The sequence below is a fragment of the Arachis hypogaea genome, chromosome 20 (assembly GCF_003086295.3).
Source record: "Arachis hypogaea cultivar Tifrunner chromosome 20, arahy.Tifrunner.gnm2.J5K5, whole genome shotgun sequence".
NCBI classification, from domain to species: Eukaryota; Viridiplantae; Streptophyta; class Magnoliopsida; order Fabales; family Fabaceae; genus Arachis; species Arachis hypogaea.
Window position 1 is genome coordinate 124,589,307 of NC_092055.1, and position 12,735 is coordinate 124,602,041.

The 12,735-nt window shown below is 36.9% G+C and overlaps 2 protein-coding genes across 4 annotated transcripts; one reads left to right on the plus strand and one right to left on the minus strand.

The window, feature by feature from the left end:
• Window positions 1–759: 759 nt before the first annotated feature.
• On the minus strand, window positions 760–4,692 carry LOC112782880 (galacturonosyltransferase 8). Of its 2 annotated transcripts, none has more exons than XM_025825531.2 (4): window positions 4,325–4,692; window positions 3,288–3,528; window positions 1,591–2,835; window positions 760–1,347 (listed from the first exon to the last, which is right to left on the minus strand). In XM_025825531.2, the coding sequence occupies exons 2-4, from the start codon at window positions 3,435–3,437 to the stop codon at window positions 1,072–1,074; spliced, it is 1,671 nt and encodes a 556-aa protein (XP_025681316.1). In that variant the 5' UTR covers window positions 3,438–3,528; window positions 4,325–4,692; the 3' UTR covers window positions 760–1,071. The 2 variants fall into 2 exon arrangements, with proteins under 2 accessions (XP_025681316.1, XP_025681317.1); XM_025825532.2 differs by having other exon boundaries at window positions 760–1,488; window positions 4,325–4,655.
• Window positions 4,693–7,299: 2,607 nt separating this feature from the next.
• Window positions 7,300–12,071, plus strand: LOC112783376 (putative pentatricopeptide repeat-containing protein At1g53330). 2 transcript variants are annotated; one of them, XM_025826308.3, is made up of 5 exons: window positions 7,304–7,655; window positions 8,794–10,359; window positions 10,449–10,622; window positions 11,320–11,404; window positions 11,525–12,071. In XM_025826308.3, the coding sequence occupies exon 2, from the start codon at window positions 8,963–8,965 to the stop codon at window positions 10,355–10,357; it is 1,395 nt and encodes a 464-aa protein (XP_025682093.1). In that variant the 5' UTR covers window positions 7,304–7,655; window positions 8,794–8,962; the 3' UTR covers window positions 10,358–10,359; window positions 10,449–10,622; window positions 11,320–11,404; window positions 11,525–12,071. The 2 variants fall into 2 exon arrangements, with proteins under 2 accessions (XP_029152170.1, XP_025682093.1); XM_029296337.2 differs by lacking the exon at window positions 10,449–10,622 and having other exon boundaries at window positions 7,300–7,655.
• Window positions 12,072–12,735: the final 664 nt, after the last annotated feature.

Here is a 12,735-nt window from a genome sequence, read left to right on the forward strand (position 1 = left end):
TTTAAAGAATCACATGTCAGAATATTAACACCCAACCAATAAAATACACACAGTATATCAATTTTGGTGTACATCAGTACATCACATAAATCTTGGTGCAAGCACAAAAATTTTAGTGTGTAGCATAGAAATTTTTAAAAGACAACTTACTTAAACCATTAACTCACTCAACTAATAAAATACATTCGTAGCAAAAATTTATATGTTATATATAAAAATTTCTATACTATTTAATAAGTGTGTTATATGCAAATTTTTATATTATATCAATAAATTTTTGAACTTTTCAATCAAATTTTTGTGCTACAAAAACACAAAAAAAAAAGTGATAACGTATGTATATTTTTTTTGTTAAACTTATATCACCTTAATTAAACTTAATTATAAAAATTCTTGTACATATAGCATCACCGTATAAAATGAATATCAAAATTTAGTTGTACATAACGAACTGATCGATACAATAGATATCTTTAATAACAGATAACATTGGATGTAACTTGCCAATGAGTAATAGTTCAAATGACATAGTCTCTCCATACTCAATTAAGAGATTGCCGATTGCGGGTTCGAATCTCCTATCTTTGGTAAAAAAAAAAAAAAAAAAAAAACGGATGTAACTTTGCTTAGCCATTTAATCGTAACTCCATGTTTATCTTATTATACTATTATATTTTACTATAAAAATATAAAATATCTGTAGCTTAACACTAATAAATAAATCAACTCAAATGCTTTTCACAAGAGATCTCAAGATCATGGCTTTTAATGCCCCAAGAGCAAAAATTGGTTTACCAATTTATATATCTTTTAAGGCGGAGAACTTTTACAAAGAATAATCCCAAAGCCATCCTTAGAGGATTGAAGGTGATTTACTCAACTCAACTAATACATGGATATAACATTTTTCACATTATACCAAAGATTGATGACTACAAGGAGACCGGTGTCATGTTTCCCACTTAGAGAAAACCATTTCAAGGCCAACTGTAAGATACAATAATCATTTATAATTCATAATAGATGATTAGCAGATTAAGAATTTTGTGGAAGGAGCCATCATAACAAATTTTAGAGACCAAAATTGCAGGATTGAACAAACTCTAACTCAAAGTCAACAAACTTTGTCCAAAGTGGCTTAAACTGATTCATAGCAATGTCAAGCCATGGTTTCATGTTACCATTGAAGTGGACCACTGCCGCATTGTTGATCTCTTCCATGCTGATGCTTGGGTTATAACCAAGCCCAAGAACATGCCATGATTTCTCTAGTGGCTTTGTGGTTGAGTAGAATGTGATAAGACCTGGAGGTAATGTCCCTAGTTTCCATAATGTCCTGTTCTCATTCTGCAACAGCATCAGCATAAACCAACTTAAATATGGTAAACAATAGTTGTGAGGCATGATTCTAATGCAGAAAGATTGCAAACAAAATATTAATATATCCTAGCTTCTGAAGATGCAGCCTCTGACACATTAAGTAGCAATCTACACATGGAATCATATAGTGAGTTACATTTGAGATTTAAGAATGCAATTTATTAACACCGTTATGGCATAATCAAATTAATAAATCTCTCGTAGTCTTACCAGATTCTGCCAATAATGGTACTCTTCCGTGCACTTTTCCCTTCTCCAAGCATCCAAATCAAAGAAATTCATTCCATACGCCCATGCGCAAGCCTTAGGGTTGAATTTTGCTTTTATCAAGGGGTGTGAGAAATTCATGTACTGTGCATATCTATGGAATGATCCGAAACATGTTTCTACAGCTCCATTCACCTTGCCATCCATATCAATCTTCCATAACCCAGTAAGGTCCTTCTGAACCACTATGTCATCATCCAAAAACAGAATCCTATGGAGCTTTGGATACATCTCAGGCAAGTAAAATCTCAGGTGGTTTAGTATTGACAAATACTTTGGATTCCTGAATTTCATATTTGTAGTGTCCTTTGTGGCGTTCTCAAGCTTGTTTTCAAAGTAAAATTTCTGCAGGTTAGCAGATTCCAGCTGTCGAAGCACCGGCACGTACGATGAATTCAGGAACGTGTAGTCTTCAACTGCCTTAACCTCAATATGTGCCCCATTATAATCCTTCAACTTAAACATCACTTGCATCGCTCCAAGATTCATCTTATCAGTCACAACATGAAACACATGTTTCCACGGTTCCTTTGCATTCTTTGTGGCTGAATTGACCACAACAGATGCTGCAACGACGTTGTCCGAGAATATGGCATAGTGATAAAGTTTAGGATCTTCGAGTTCTGGAGCAGTAGGCTTCCCCTCATCCAAATACTTCTCTGGATGTGCAATCCTCTCCTCCATCAACCTCATTGAGATACAGTGCAAGCTCTTCGGGATTGACTTAGCTGCAATCAAGCTGGAGAAAGCTCCTTGCTTCTTTGCCTTGGTCAACTGCTCATTCACAGCGAAAATTGTGTCCTTCAACTTCTGAATCTTTAGCTGATTATCAAATGATTCTTTGGCTTCACCAACTACTTGGCGAGCTGTCTTAATCCGCTCCTTTACTTCCTTTTCCAATTGGCGAAGCACTGCTTCATCGATTACCCCATCAGAGCCGAAGAGGGAAGTGTACTGAGGTTTGTTCATTAGATACGAGAAGTCCCTTGAGAGTTCGGCAAAAACTCTAACAACCTTGGAGCTCTCAAGCTTGAGTTTCTTTGCATAGGATGCATACATCAATGCAAGTATGCGGTGATCCTCGGCTTGCTTCTTGATGTGGTCCAACCGAGGCTTCAATGGATCTGTTTTCAAGGCCAGAATGGATCTCGTTACAGATCCAAATCCACGTGCAACACCATCAGAACCCTAGTTCAGAATCCAAACATCAGATTAGCCAAAAGATCTCTTTTCATTAATAGACAACTTAGAAACCAAAAGATTTTGAAAAAAAAAAAAAACTTTCTAGTGGCATTCGATCTGTTTCATGGAAAATATCCAAACAAATGAATCTGGTTCTATACTTCTCAAGTCACTTTCACCTCCCAAAAGTTAAAAGAAAGATGAAAATAAAATAAAAAAAAAATCCCCTTTTAGTAACATCTTCACTCAAAGTTTCTTTTTGTTTCTACAGAAATTAGCAAACCAATTGATAAACTTTCGGTTGAATTACGTGAACCAAAAGAAACATAATCACACTAAAGAAGTACCCTGGTCACTTGGGGGAAAAAATCCATTTGTTTCTCGGGAAAATTACCAGGAAAATAAAGCCTAAAAAGGAGAGAAAGTAAAGTTTGAGTGTTAAAATAAATGAAACTCACGATGTTGTTGTTGTGGCGGTGGTGGTAGTGGTGAGTGGTGAAGAGAAATGAGAAAGTGAAAAAAATGCAGAGAGCAATGGAAATAGCAGAGGTTAAGACTCTAAAAGAGAAACTGAAGCTCCGGTTCCCTTTGGTTTGTGAGTTTGCCATTGTTTGGAATCAGCATCAACGCTTGCAAGGGAAATAGCAGAGGCTAAGACTCTAAGGATGCTCCCTGCTGCAGTTAAGAATGGACCGGCTTCTGCAAAGAAAAATGCAAGCTTTGATTTTGATAGCTCTGAAGCCCGAGAATAGCAGCTTTGATTAGGAAAATATAAATTTTTCATTAACATATATCTTTAAATTACTTTCACACAAGTATTTCTACGAAAAGATCGAATGCAATGTTAAATTGGACAAAAATATGCAACATAATCAAAGATTTTCTGTATTTAGTATAAGCTATATACGCAGAGTAATTACTTAACAAAAATTTATAGCTCTTGAAGCCCCAAAAACGGACAAGAACATCATCTTAATATAATCATCATGCATAAAAAATATCTCAAATTACAAAGGCATCAAGGAAAATAATTACTACATACTTCAGCCACTGACAAATTCATACAAAACAACATAAAGGATTGTCTAATTTATGTGAAAGAAAAAAAAATTAAGGCCTTCTGCCTTCCGTTTGTCTTTAACTATACTCAAATGACAAGCAAACAGAAGCAAATTAAGGCTCCAGAATATTAATTACTTCATTCTTTCATAAAGTAATAAGGTTTAACACAAAAGCAAATTAATGCTCCATTTGAGCATAACAGAGCCCAGAGATTAAAGAGCCCCTACTGAATTTAATCACACATTGAATTTACATCTCATAAAGAGGCAATATCAAAGCTAATCTAATAAAATAGATCGATGAACAAAGAAATTTAAAAAATTGAATTCATATATGTTAACACATCAAGTCATCAATAATCAATTAATTAGAAAACAAGATCTTGAGAGAAGCACAAAAACTAGACGAGAGCAGATCAGTGGAGAGAACTGACCGAAGGCGAGAGAATTCAGAGGCAGCAACGGGACTGGGGAAGCAGAGAGCAGAGCAGCGGCGGCGAGAGCAGATTTGAAGCAAAAACAGAGCAATGGCGGAGAGAGGCACAGAAGAGCAGAAGAGAGCAGATCGGCGACGAGCTCAGAGGTGGCAGCGACGGTGGAGAGAGAACAAATAACAGCAGCAAAGAGAGGGGACTGACGCCGGAGATATAAGTGACCGCCGTTGGGGTGTTTGAGAGATAGAGGCCGGAAACGTGTGTGCGAGTGGGAGAAGAGCAGTAGAGATTTGGGGCAGTGAGACTGTGGGAGTAAACTACGCTCTGGTCCAAAAAAATGTAATTTTTGGGCTTTTTAATTTTTAACCAAAAATTACCTATTGTGTGGATTTTTTTTTAATAACAACTGTCATTTTTTATTTTTTATTTTTGTGAATTAACGGGATCTCAGCAGTCAGCACAAAAGAAAAAATTACACGGCTTGAATCCTGGCGTTTTTTAACCTAATCTAATATATTATTTTTACTGATATTTTAAAAATATTTAACTATTCTAAAATAATATGGAACATAAATAATAAGTATTTTATTAATTTTATTTTATCATAAATATTTTTATTTTATTTTTATATTAAAATAACTATTATTTTTAAATTTCAATAATTTATTAATTAGTTTATATCTATTATACTATTATATACTACAAATATTTGTTAAAAAATAATATTAATAGATATTATATAATTATGAAAAAAAAATAAGTGAGTTTATAATTATTGTTAAACAAAAATATAATTAATTTAAGAATGGATGTGTTTATAACTAAAATTAAAATCTATTAAATAGAAGTAAACTATTTGATGAAAGATATCTATATGTATTATAATTTGCATGTATATTAACATAAAACCAATATTCTGAAAATCGGACTGGACCGGTCGGTCAAACAGGTTCAATCGAGAACCGGCGTAAAAAACAGTTCAGTCCTCCTGCTAAAACCGCTAATGACAAAACCGCTAGAAAATTGTTGAACCGGCCGATTGGACTGGATCGGGAACCGACCGGTTCATATGAAATGCTGTCGTTTTGATTTGTTAAGGAAACAAAAAAAAAAACCCACCCACCCCCACGCGAGTTACCCCCTCAGTCCCTCACCTCACCAAACCCGGCTCATTCCAGCTTCCTGGACAAAACACACAGCAAAGCAAGCCCTAGCTCCTTCCCAACCCAAAAATCCAGCTTCCTGGACGGAACCGCCGCCGTCGTTCGTCTGTGTCAGCGTCTCCGCAACCTCTTCCTTCTCCTTCTCCGCGGCGTCTCCCCTTTCTAGCTCGACACGTCTTCCATTCCTAGGTGAAATCGGTGCTCGAGGCCTCCAGCTGGTGCGTTGTGGTGTCGCCGTCGTGTCTTCGTCGTCCCGCTGTCGTCTTTCTGCTGCCAGTGGAAGGTTAGTGAAACTGTGATTTACTGATTTGAGGTTAGTGGAAAGTTGAGTCTGTTACTCTGTTTCAGGGATTTGAGCTTAAATTTGTGATTTGTGATTTCTTGGGTCTTTTTGTAATGCTGCTGATTTGAGTTTGGAATTTGTGATTACTAATTTACTGCTTTGAGGTTAGTGGAAAGTTGAGTCTGTGTTACTCTGTTTCAGGTTTCAGGGAGTTGAGGTTGAATTTGTGATTTGTGATTTATGGGGTCTTTTGTAATGCTGCTGATTTGAGTTTGGAATTTGTGATTACTGATTTACTGATTTGAGGTTAATAGAAAGTTGAGTCTGTGTTACTCTGTTTCAGGGACTTGAGGTTGAATTTGTGATTTGTGATTTCTTGGTTCTTTTGTAATGCTGCAGATTTGAGTTTGGAATTTGTGATTACTAATTAGTGACTTGTTAGTTAAGCTGCTATTGTTAACTTGTTATGTACTTGTGCTGCTGTTTTGTTTTGGACTTATGGCACTAAGTGTTTTGAATTTTGAATTTGTGATAAGTGATTTGTGATTTGTGATTTTGTTATGCTGCTGTTTTGAATTAATTTAGGGGTGATTATTTGTTATGCTACTGTTTTGAATTAATTTAAGAATGATTAATGATTATTTCTAGTTATACTTTGCACCATTGCTCTTTTCACTATTTAATGTTTGAGACTGTATTTTGATAAAATCATATGGATTTGGTTGACATTTCATGTAATGTTTTAAATTTGAAAGATATTTAAACTTTATATTAGACTATAATTATATTTTATGATGTTTATTTATAATTTTATTTTGAAACAGTTTTTCAATTGAACGACCGTTTGAAATTGATTGGACCAGTAAATCAATAAACCAGTAATTAGAACGGTTTGATGATCGATCCGATTTTCCGAACCTTGCATAAAACATGACAGCTTGATGGTTGTGAAGGACATTTCTCTTATTGAGGACAGGGATTCAAACCTTATCACGCTACACCCGAGTTCTAAAATAATCATATAATAGAGCACAAATCTCGCCATCTATCTATAACGGAATCAACTTCCAAACACTATCTTCAAACTATCTACAAACTACACTCCTCTGTAAACATACACGATCATCATCTCGGACATCAATGACGAAATAATTCAACTCACATTTCAAAGAAAAATAAAAAAGTTGAGAAAATGCTACATCGGCAATCAACTCACAAGAACAATTTCATGCAAATTGGAATTTATTGTATTTTGCCATTATTTCTAGCCATCAATTCCATTCTTTTATTTTAGTAATCTAATAAAATACTTTTAGCCCACACTTTTAAACATTAATGAATAATGACTAATTGATGACAAAAGATCAATGTTTTAAAAATCGGTTCAAACCGATCAATCAGACAACCGTCTCCTTTAAAAACTGTTGCGAATCGTTAAACCAGCCAAAAACCGGTGAAACCAAACCGGGACCCGTCAGGTTTTTGACAAATTGCCCAATACTATGTCGTTTTGCCCCAAAACCCCTAAATTTTGCCTCAGCTCACACTACTCTCGTATTCGATATTCAAACGCAGAAAAGAGGCAGCCCTAAGCCTCCATCTCCTTGTTCTTCTTCAAGCTGTCCAGCCACTGGCGCTGTCGCGTCTGCTCCGCCGCCGTCCGCCGCCGTCCGCACTGCTCCAGCGTCGCATCAACGCGTCTGTTCCGCCTCTTCTTGCTGCGCTTGCGCACTTCAGCCTCTGTTCCATCGCGCTTCCATCAATGTTCATCCTCTGTTCCGCCGCGCTCCAGCCCTCGTCTTCCACTTCGAGTTCCTCATCTGTGCTCCCTCTCCCTCGCGTGTTTGAGTTCCAACCCTCGTTTGTGCTCCCTCAGCTGTGAAAGGTGATTTCTATTCATTGTTCTTGCTGGTACTGGTTTCATCCTTATTACGTTGTTTTTCTTGCTGCTATTTAAAGTTTAATTTAACATTTGTTGTTTTTGTTGTGTGTCTTACATTTTAAACCGTTTATTACGTTGTTGTTTTGCTTCTGTTTCTTACCTAGTACTGCTAGTTTTTCTGCTGCTGTTTTTGAAACTGCCATTGTTGTTACTGATGCTGTGGAAACTCTTATTGCTGATGCTGTCTTATCAATTTTTTTTACCCGCAAAATTTGAATGTATGTTCTTTATTTCAACACTGAAAATGATGAAAGTTCAACTGAAATTTTCCAAAAAGTTAATTCGTTATTTTCTACTTTCCCGTTTATATAACTAAGAGTCTAAGACTGGTAACTTGTTGAGTTTCAATTTTCTCGTCAAATTTTGATTATTTAACTTCGAGCCTTTCCACCTCTGAAATTGTTTCTATCTAAAGGTTAGCATGGGAGTAGTTAGGGTTTTGTAGCTCATTTATAAGATATTGTTTGTTGTAGTTAAAGTTCTGTCTAGCTTAAAACAAGATTCTGCCATTGTAGCACTCATACACATGGTGTTTGATCAAATGCCTAAAAGAAATTAGAAAAACCTCTCATTGAATGCAATGAATTATTTGACTTTAGTATTTCTATTTTCTTTTTTAATTTCTAGGTCCTGATGGATAAAATGGGTATCATAAGTATGTAAAAGAAAATAGTAGTACTGGAAAAAATTGATTATTAGGGATGAATGTTTATCAATTGATTTGTATTTTTGTTAGTTGTGACAGTGTTATGATTATGGTAAATGCATGAATTAAGTTAAATACTTGCATAGTTTGAATGATATTTTAAAGTTTATATTAGACTATAGTTATGTTTTAGTGTGTTTATTTATGTTTTAATTATTATTTTATTATAAAACGGTTATTCCGGTTGAACCATAGTTAAATCGGTTAAACTAATGAATTAGTAAATCAGTAGCTGGAGCAGTTCAATGGTAGGTTCGGTTTTCAAAAACTTGCAAAAAAAAATAATAAATTCTGATAGTTTCCTAACATTCCTCTTTAAATATTTAAAAATTTATATTGTATTTTAATAAATTTACTTTATATTTAATTAAACAGATTTGACTACGGTCAGACCATTGAACCAGTTAGATGACTGGTTCATTGACCGGTTCCGTTCTCACAACCTTGGGATAAACACTCGACTCGACACTCCTCATTTGCTCCTTCACCGGTGAGTGACCAGAGATGAATAATAAGTTGTAGCAAGTAAAGCACAAAAAAGCAAATGGCCACACCGAAGCCCATATCACCCTTCAGACTCTCTTCACTCCTCCGTTCCGAAAAAAACCCCTCCAAAGCCCTCAAACTCTTCCTCCACCCAAACCCAACCCAACCCAAACCCTTCCGCCACTCTCTCCTCTCCTACGACCTCCTCATCACCAAGCTAGGCCGTGCCAAGATGTTCCTGGAGATGGAACAAATCCTCCACCGCCTCTGCCACCACACCACCTTCTGCGTCCCTGAACCCCTCCTCTGCCAAGTCATCACCCTCTATGGCCGCAACCGCCTCCCCTCCTCCGCCATCCGCACCTTCCTCTCCCTCGGTTCGTTCCGCTGCACGCCAACTGTCAAGTCCTTCAACTCCCTCCTCAATGCCCTCCTCGCCTCCCGCGATTTCCAGAATTTCTCAGAATTCGCGTCACGAGTAATGGAATTCACGCAGCCAGATACTTGCACGTTCAACATTCTGATCAATGCATGGTGCTTGAGAGGCAACATTGATTGTGCATGGAAGGTGTTTGATGAAATGCGTGGCCGTGGTGTTCCGCCCAGCGAGGTTACTTTCAGGACTTTGATTAATGGTCTTTGCAAAAGCATGCGGCTGCAAGAGGCGCTGAAGTTGAAGGAGGTTATGATAAAGGATCATAAGTTGAAGCCTAATGTTAACGTGTACACCACACTGATCAAAGGTGGTTGTGTGGTTGGGGAGATGGATAGAGCCTTTAGGATCAAGGATGAGATGGTGAGAAACAATGTGAAGTTGGATGCTGCTGTTTATAACACACTGATGGACGCTCTTTTCAAGGCCGGGAGGAAGGATGAGGGGTGGCAGATTTTGGATGAGATGAACAAGAGTGGCTGCAAACCTGACTTGGTGACTTACAATGTGATGATTGCAGAGTTTTGCAGGGAGAAGAATTTCGAAGAAGTGTTTAGGATTTTGGATGGGATGGAAGGTGGTGGTGTGAAGCCTGATGTTGTGATCTACAATGTGATTATTGGTTGGCTGTGTAAGACAGGGAAATGTAATGAAGCGAATGATTTGTTTCAAGATATGCCAAGGCGAGGATGCACTCCGGATGTTGTGACTTATCGCACCCTTTTTGATGGTCTATGTGGATGGATGCATTTGAGTGAAGCTGCATTGATTTTGGACGAGATGTTGTTCAAAGGCTATGATCCTCTTTCTAGGAGTTTGAACAGATTTATAGATGGGATGTGCAGCGAAGGGAATTTTGAGTTGCTGTGGACAGTTTTGAGTAGTCTGAGTAGAAAGGAAGATATTTTGAATGAGGACATATGGAAAGTTGTGGTCTCCATGGTTTTCAATCCAAAGGAGCTGCAAGAAAACTTTGACTTTGAGCTTTTGGATACATTGGTTGTGCAATATCAAACATGAATGTAAATAAATTGCTAACTCAATATCATTCATATCTATGCTGCGGAACTATATTCAGGAGCAAATAATTGTTGTTTACCCCACTGTGCAGTTATTTTACAATTTGCACCCTCTGCATGAAACAACATGGAATTGCCTTATGCTACAATTGGTGGTGTTATAGCTTTGCCACTAATCCTTTAAGGAAGATCATTGTCAAGGTTATTTTGCACCCAAGTTATCAGAACCTGGGAAACAATAATGCCTTTGGTTGATTTGCCATTGGGTATGTTCATCCTATAAAAGATAATATAATTAATGTACATAGCTAGCCAACATGAAACGTTAGATTGTTATAATATATAAATTAGTTATTTATAGCAGTTCCAGCAGATCATGCTGCATTTAGCTAAGTGTACTATCTTTTTCCGTGATTGAGGCTTCAGTTTACAAGTGTTGCATACAGATTCTGTGTTTCTGTTATTTTGTATATCATTCGCATAACCTTCTCTCATCAGTGATATCCAACATTGCATCCTTGCCTCGTTTTTCTTAAAAATTAAATGTTGATCATTCTCATATTCAATCTTGTTTGACCTTTTTCATTGTTATGCCTCGAGTCTTAATTGGCTTTGGAGTCTAAGTTTTAACTCTTTGGGGTCTATTTACGATGGTGCACAAACTTTGACTAGCAGCTCTGAATTATGGTTGCGGTTAAAGGTGTTTCTTTATATGTTGCTACAAGAATTAGACTTGAATAGATGAATTCACTATTCTGGTTTTTGGAGTCAAATTTATTGTTAAATGGGCCTAGTATCACTTCGGGCAGGAAGGTTACTTGATTGTGTGTTTAAAGTTGTGAGCATGATGTTTTTCATTTTGGGTTCACTTTGTTTTAGTATAAGTTGAATAAATTTTGTTGGTATCATTTGATGTAATTGAGAGTGACTAATTATATTTTCCCTGCCCTTCTTTGTGCTCAGTATTGCTAGGAAAGCAAATTTGGAGAAGTCAGACTTGGAACCAGCTTTGAAAGCTCTGAAGGATAGGCTGATGACCCAGAATATGGTATATATCTATTATGGACCTTGTTTTTGTTTCCTCTTGCATATCTAATAAGTGGTTTATATTAAGCTACATTTTGCTCTATGAAACTAGCTAATTTTTTTAACACTTCCATCAATTTAGGATGAGGAAATAGCTGAGAAACTATGTGAATCAGTAGCAGCAAGTCTTGAAGGCAAGAAGCTAGCTTCATTAACAAGGATATCTTCAACAGGGCATATACGATCCCAATCGCTCCCTTAATTCTGGCTTTTCCTTTAAATTATTATAAGGCATGTGCTGATGCTGTGGTTCAAAAATCAATACGGGCAACAATGGAAGAAGCCCTTGTGCGTATTTTAACCCTTAGGTGCTCTATTGACATATTGAGGGATGTGCATGCTGCCAAGGAGCAAAGGAAACTATATGTTGCTGAATTTATTGGAGTTAATGGTGTTGGAGAATCTACTAATCTTGATCAGGCGTTGTAATTATTCTATAATTAGTACATATTTGTTTATATTAAGACAGATTTGATGCAGATTTGTTTTTTGAATAGCTTTTATTACCTGTTATTTTCTTTTGTTAATTAGGTTGTAAATAATCTTTATATTATGTATGTAATCACACTCTAAGGGAAACAATTCAAGGGAAACAATTCAGGAATAATATTCAAAAATCTTCTTTTCAAGTTGGTATCAGAGTTCCCGATTCTGAGGGCCTTGCTTTCGCATTTTTCCAGTATTTTTCCAGGCAACTTTCATTGCTGCAACTATACCTGTTTCGGTGCCCTGTTGCTGTTGCATGCCGCCACCGGAATTTTTTCGGCAAGTTTCTGAACAAGACCACCACCATCAGAAGAGGGATTTGTCGATCTACAAAGTCCAAGAGATTTTGTTGCCATCGGCCACTCCGCATACGATCTCTTTGATTGCGATGTTGCTTGCCCAGACACGATCGTCGGTTTTCTTTTTTCTTCTTCTATCTTCTTTTTGCTGTCGATTCTTACCAATGATGGATGATAAGACTGTGCCTCTCGTCAGCCCCAATGATCTACCGGTGTTACAAGGGTCGTATCGTTTTGATGGGTGCAACTATCTCCAATGGTCTCAACTGGTTTGCACTACTCTCAAGGGGCGAAAGAAATTAAATCATCTAGAAGGGAACCCTCTAGCCACGACAGACCCCAAATATGAAGCCTGGGATGATGAGGATGCTCTTATCATGACCTAGTTATGGCATTCTATGACACCAGAAATCAGCTGTAATTATATGTTCTTCCCCACTGCTAAGGAGATTTGGAATAATTTAAGTCAAGCATACTCAATGAAGAAGGATACTGCAGCATGTTATGA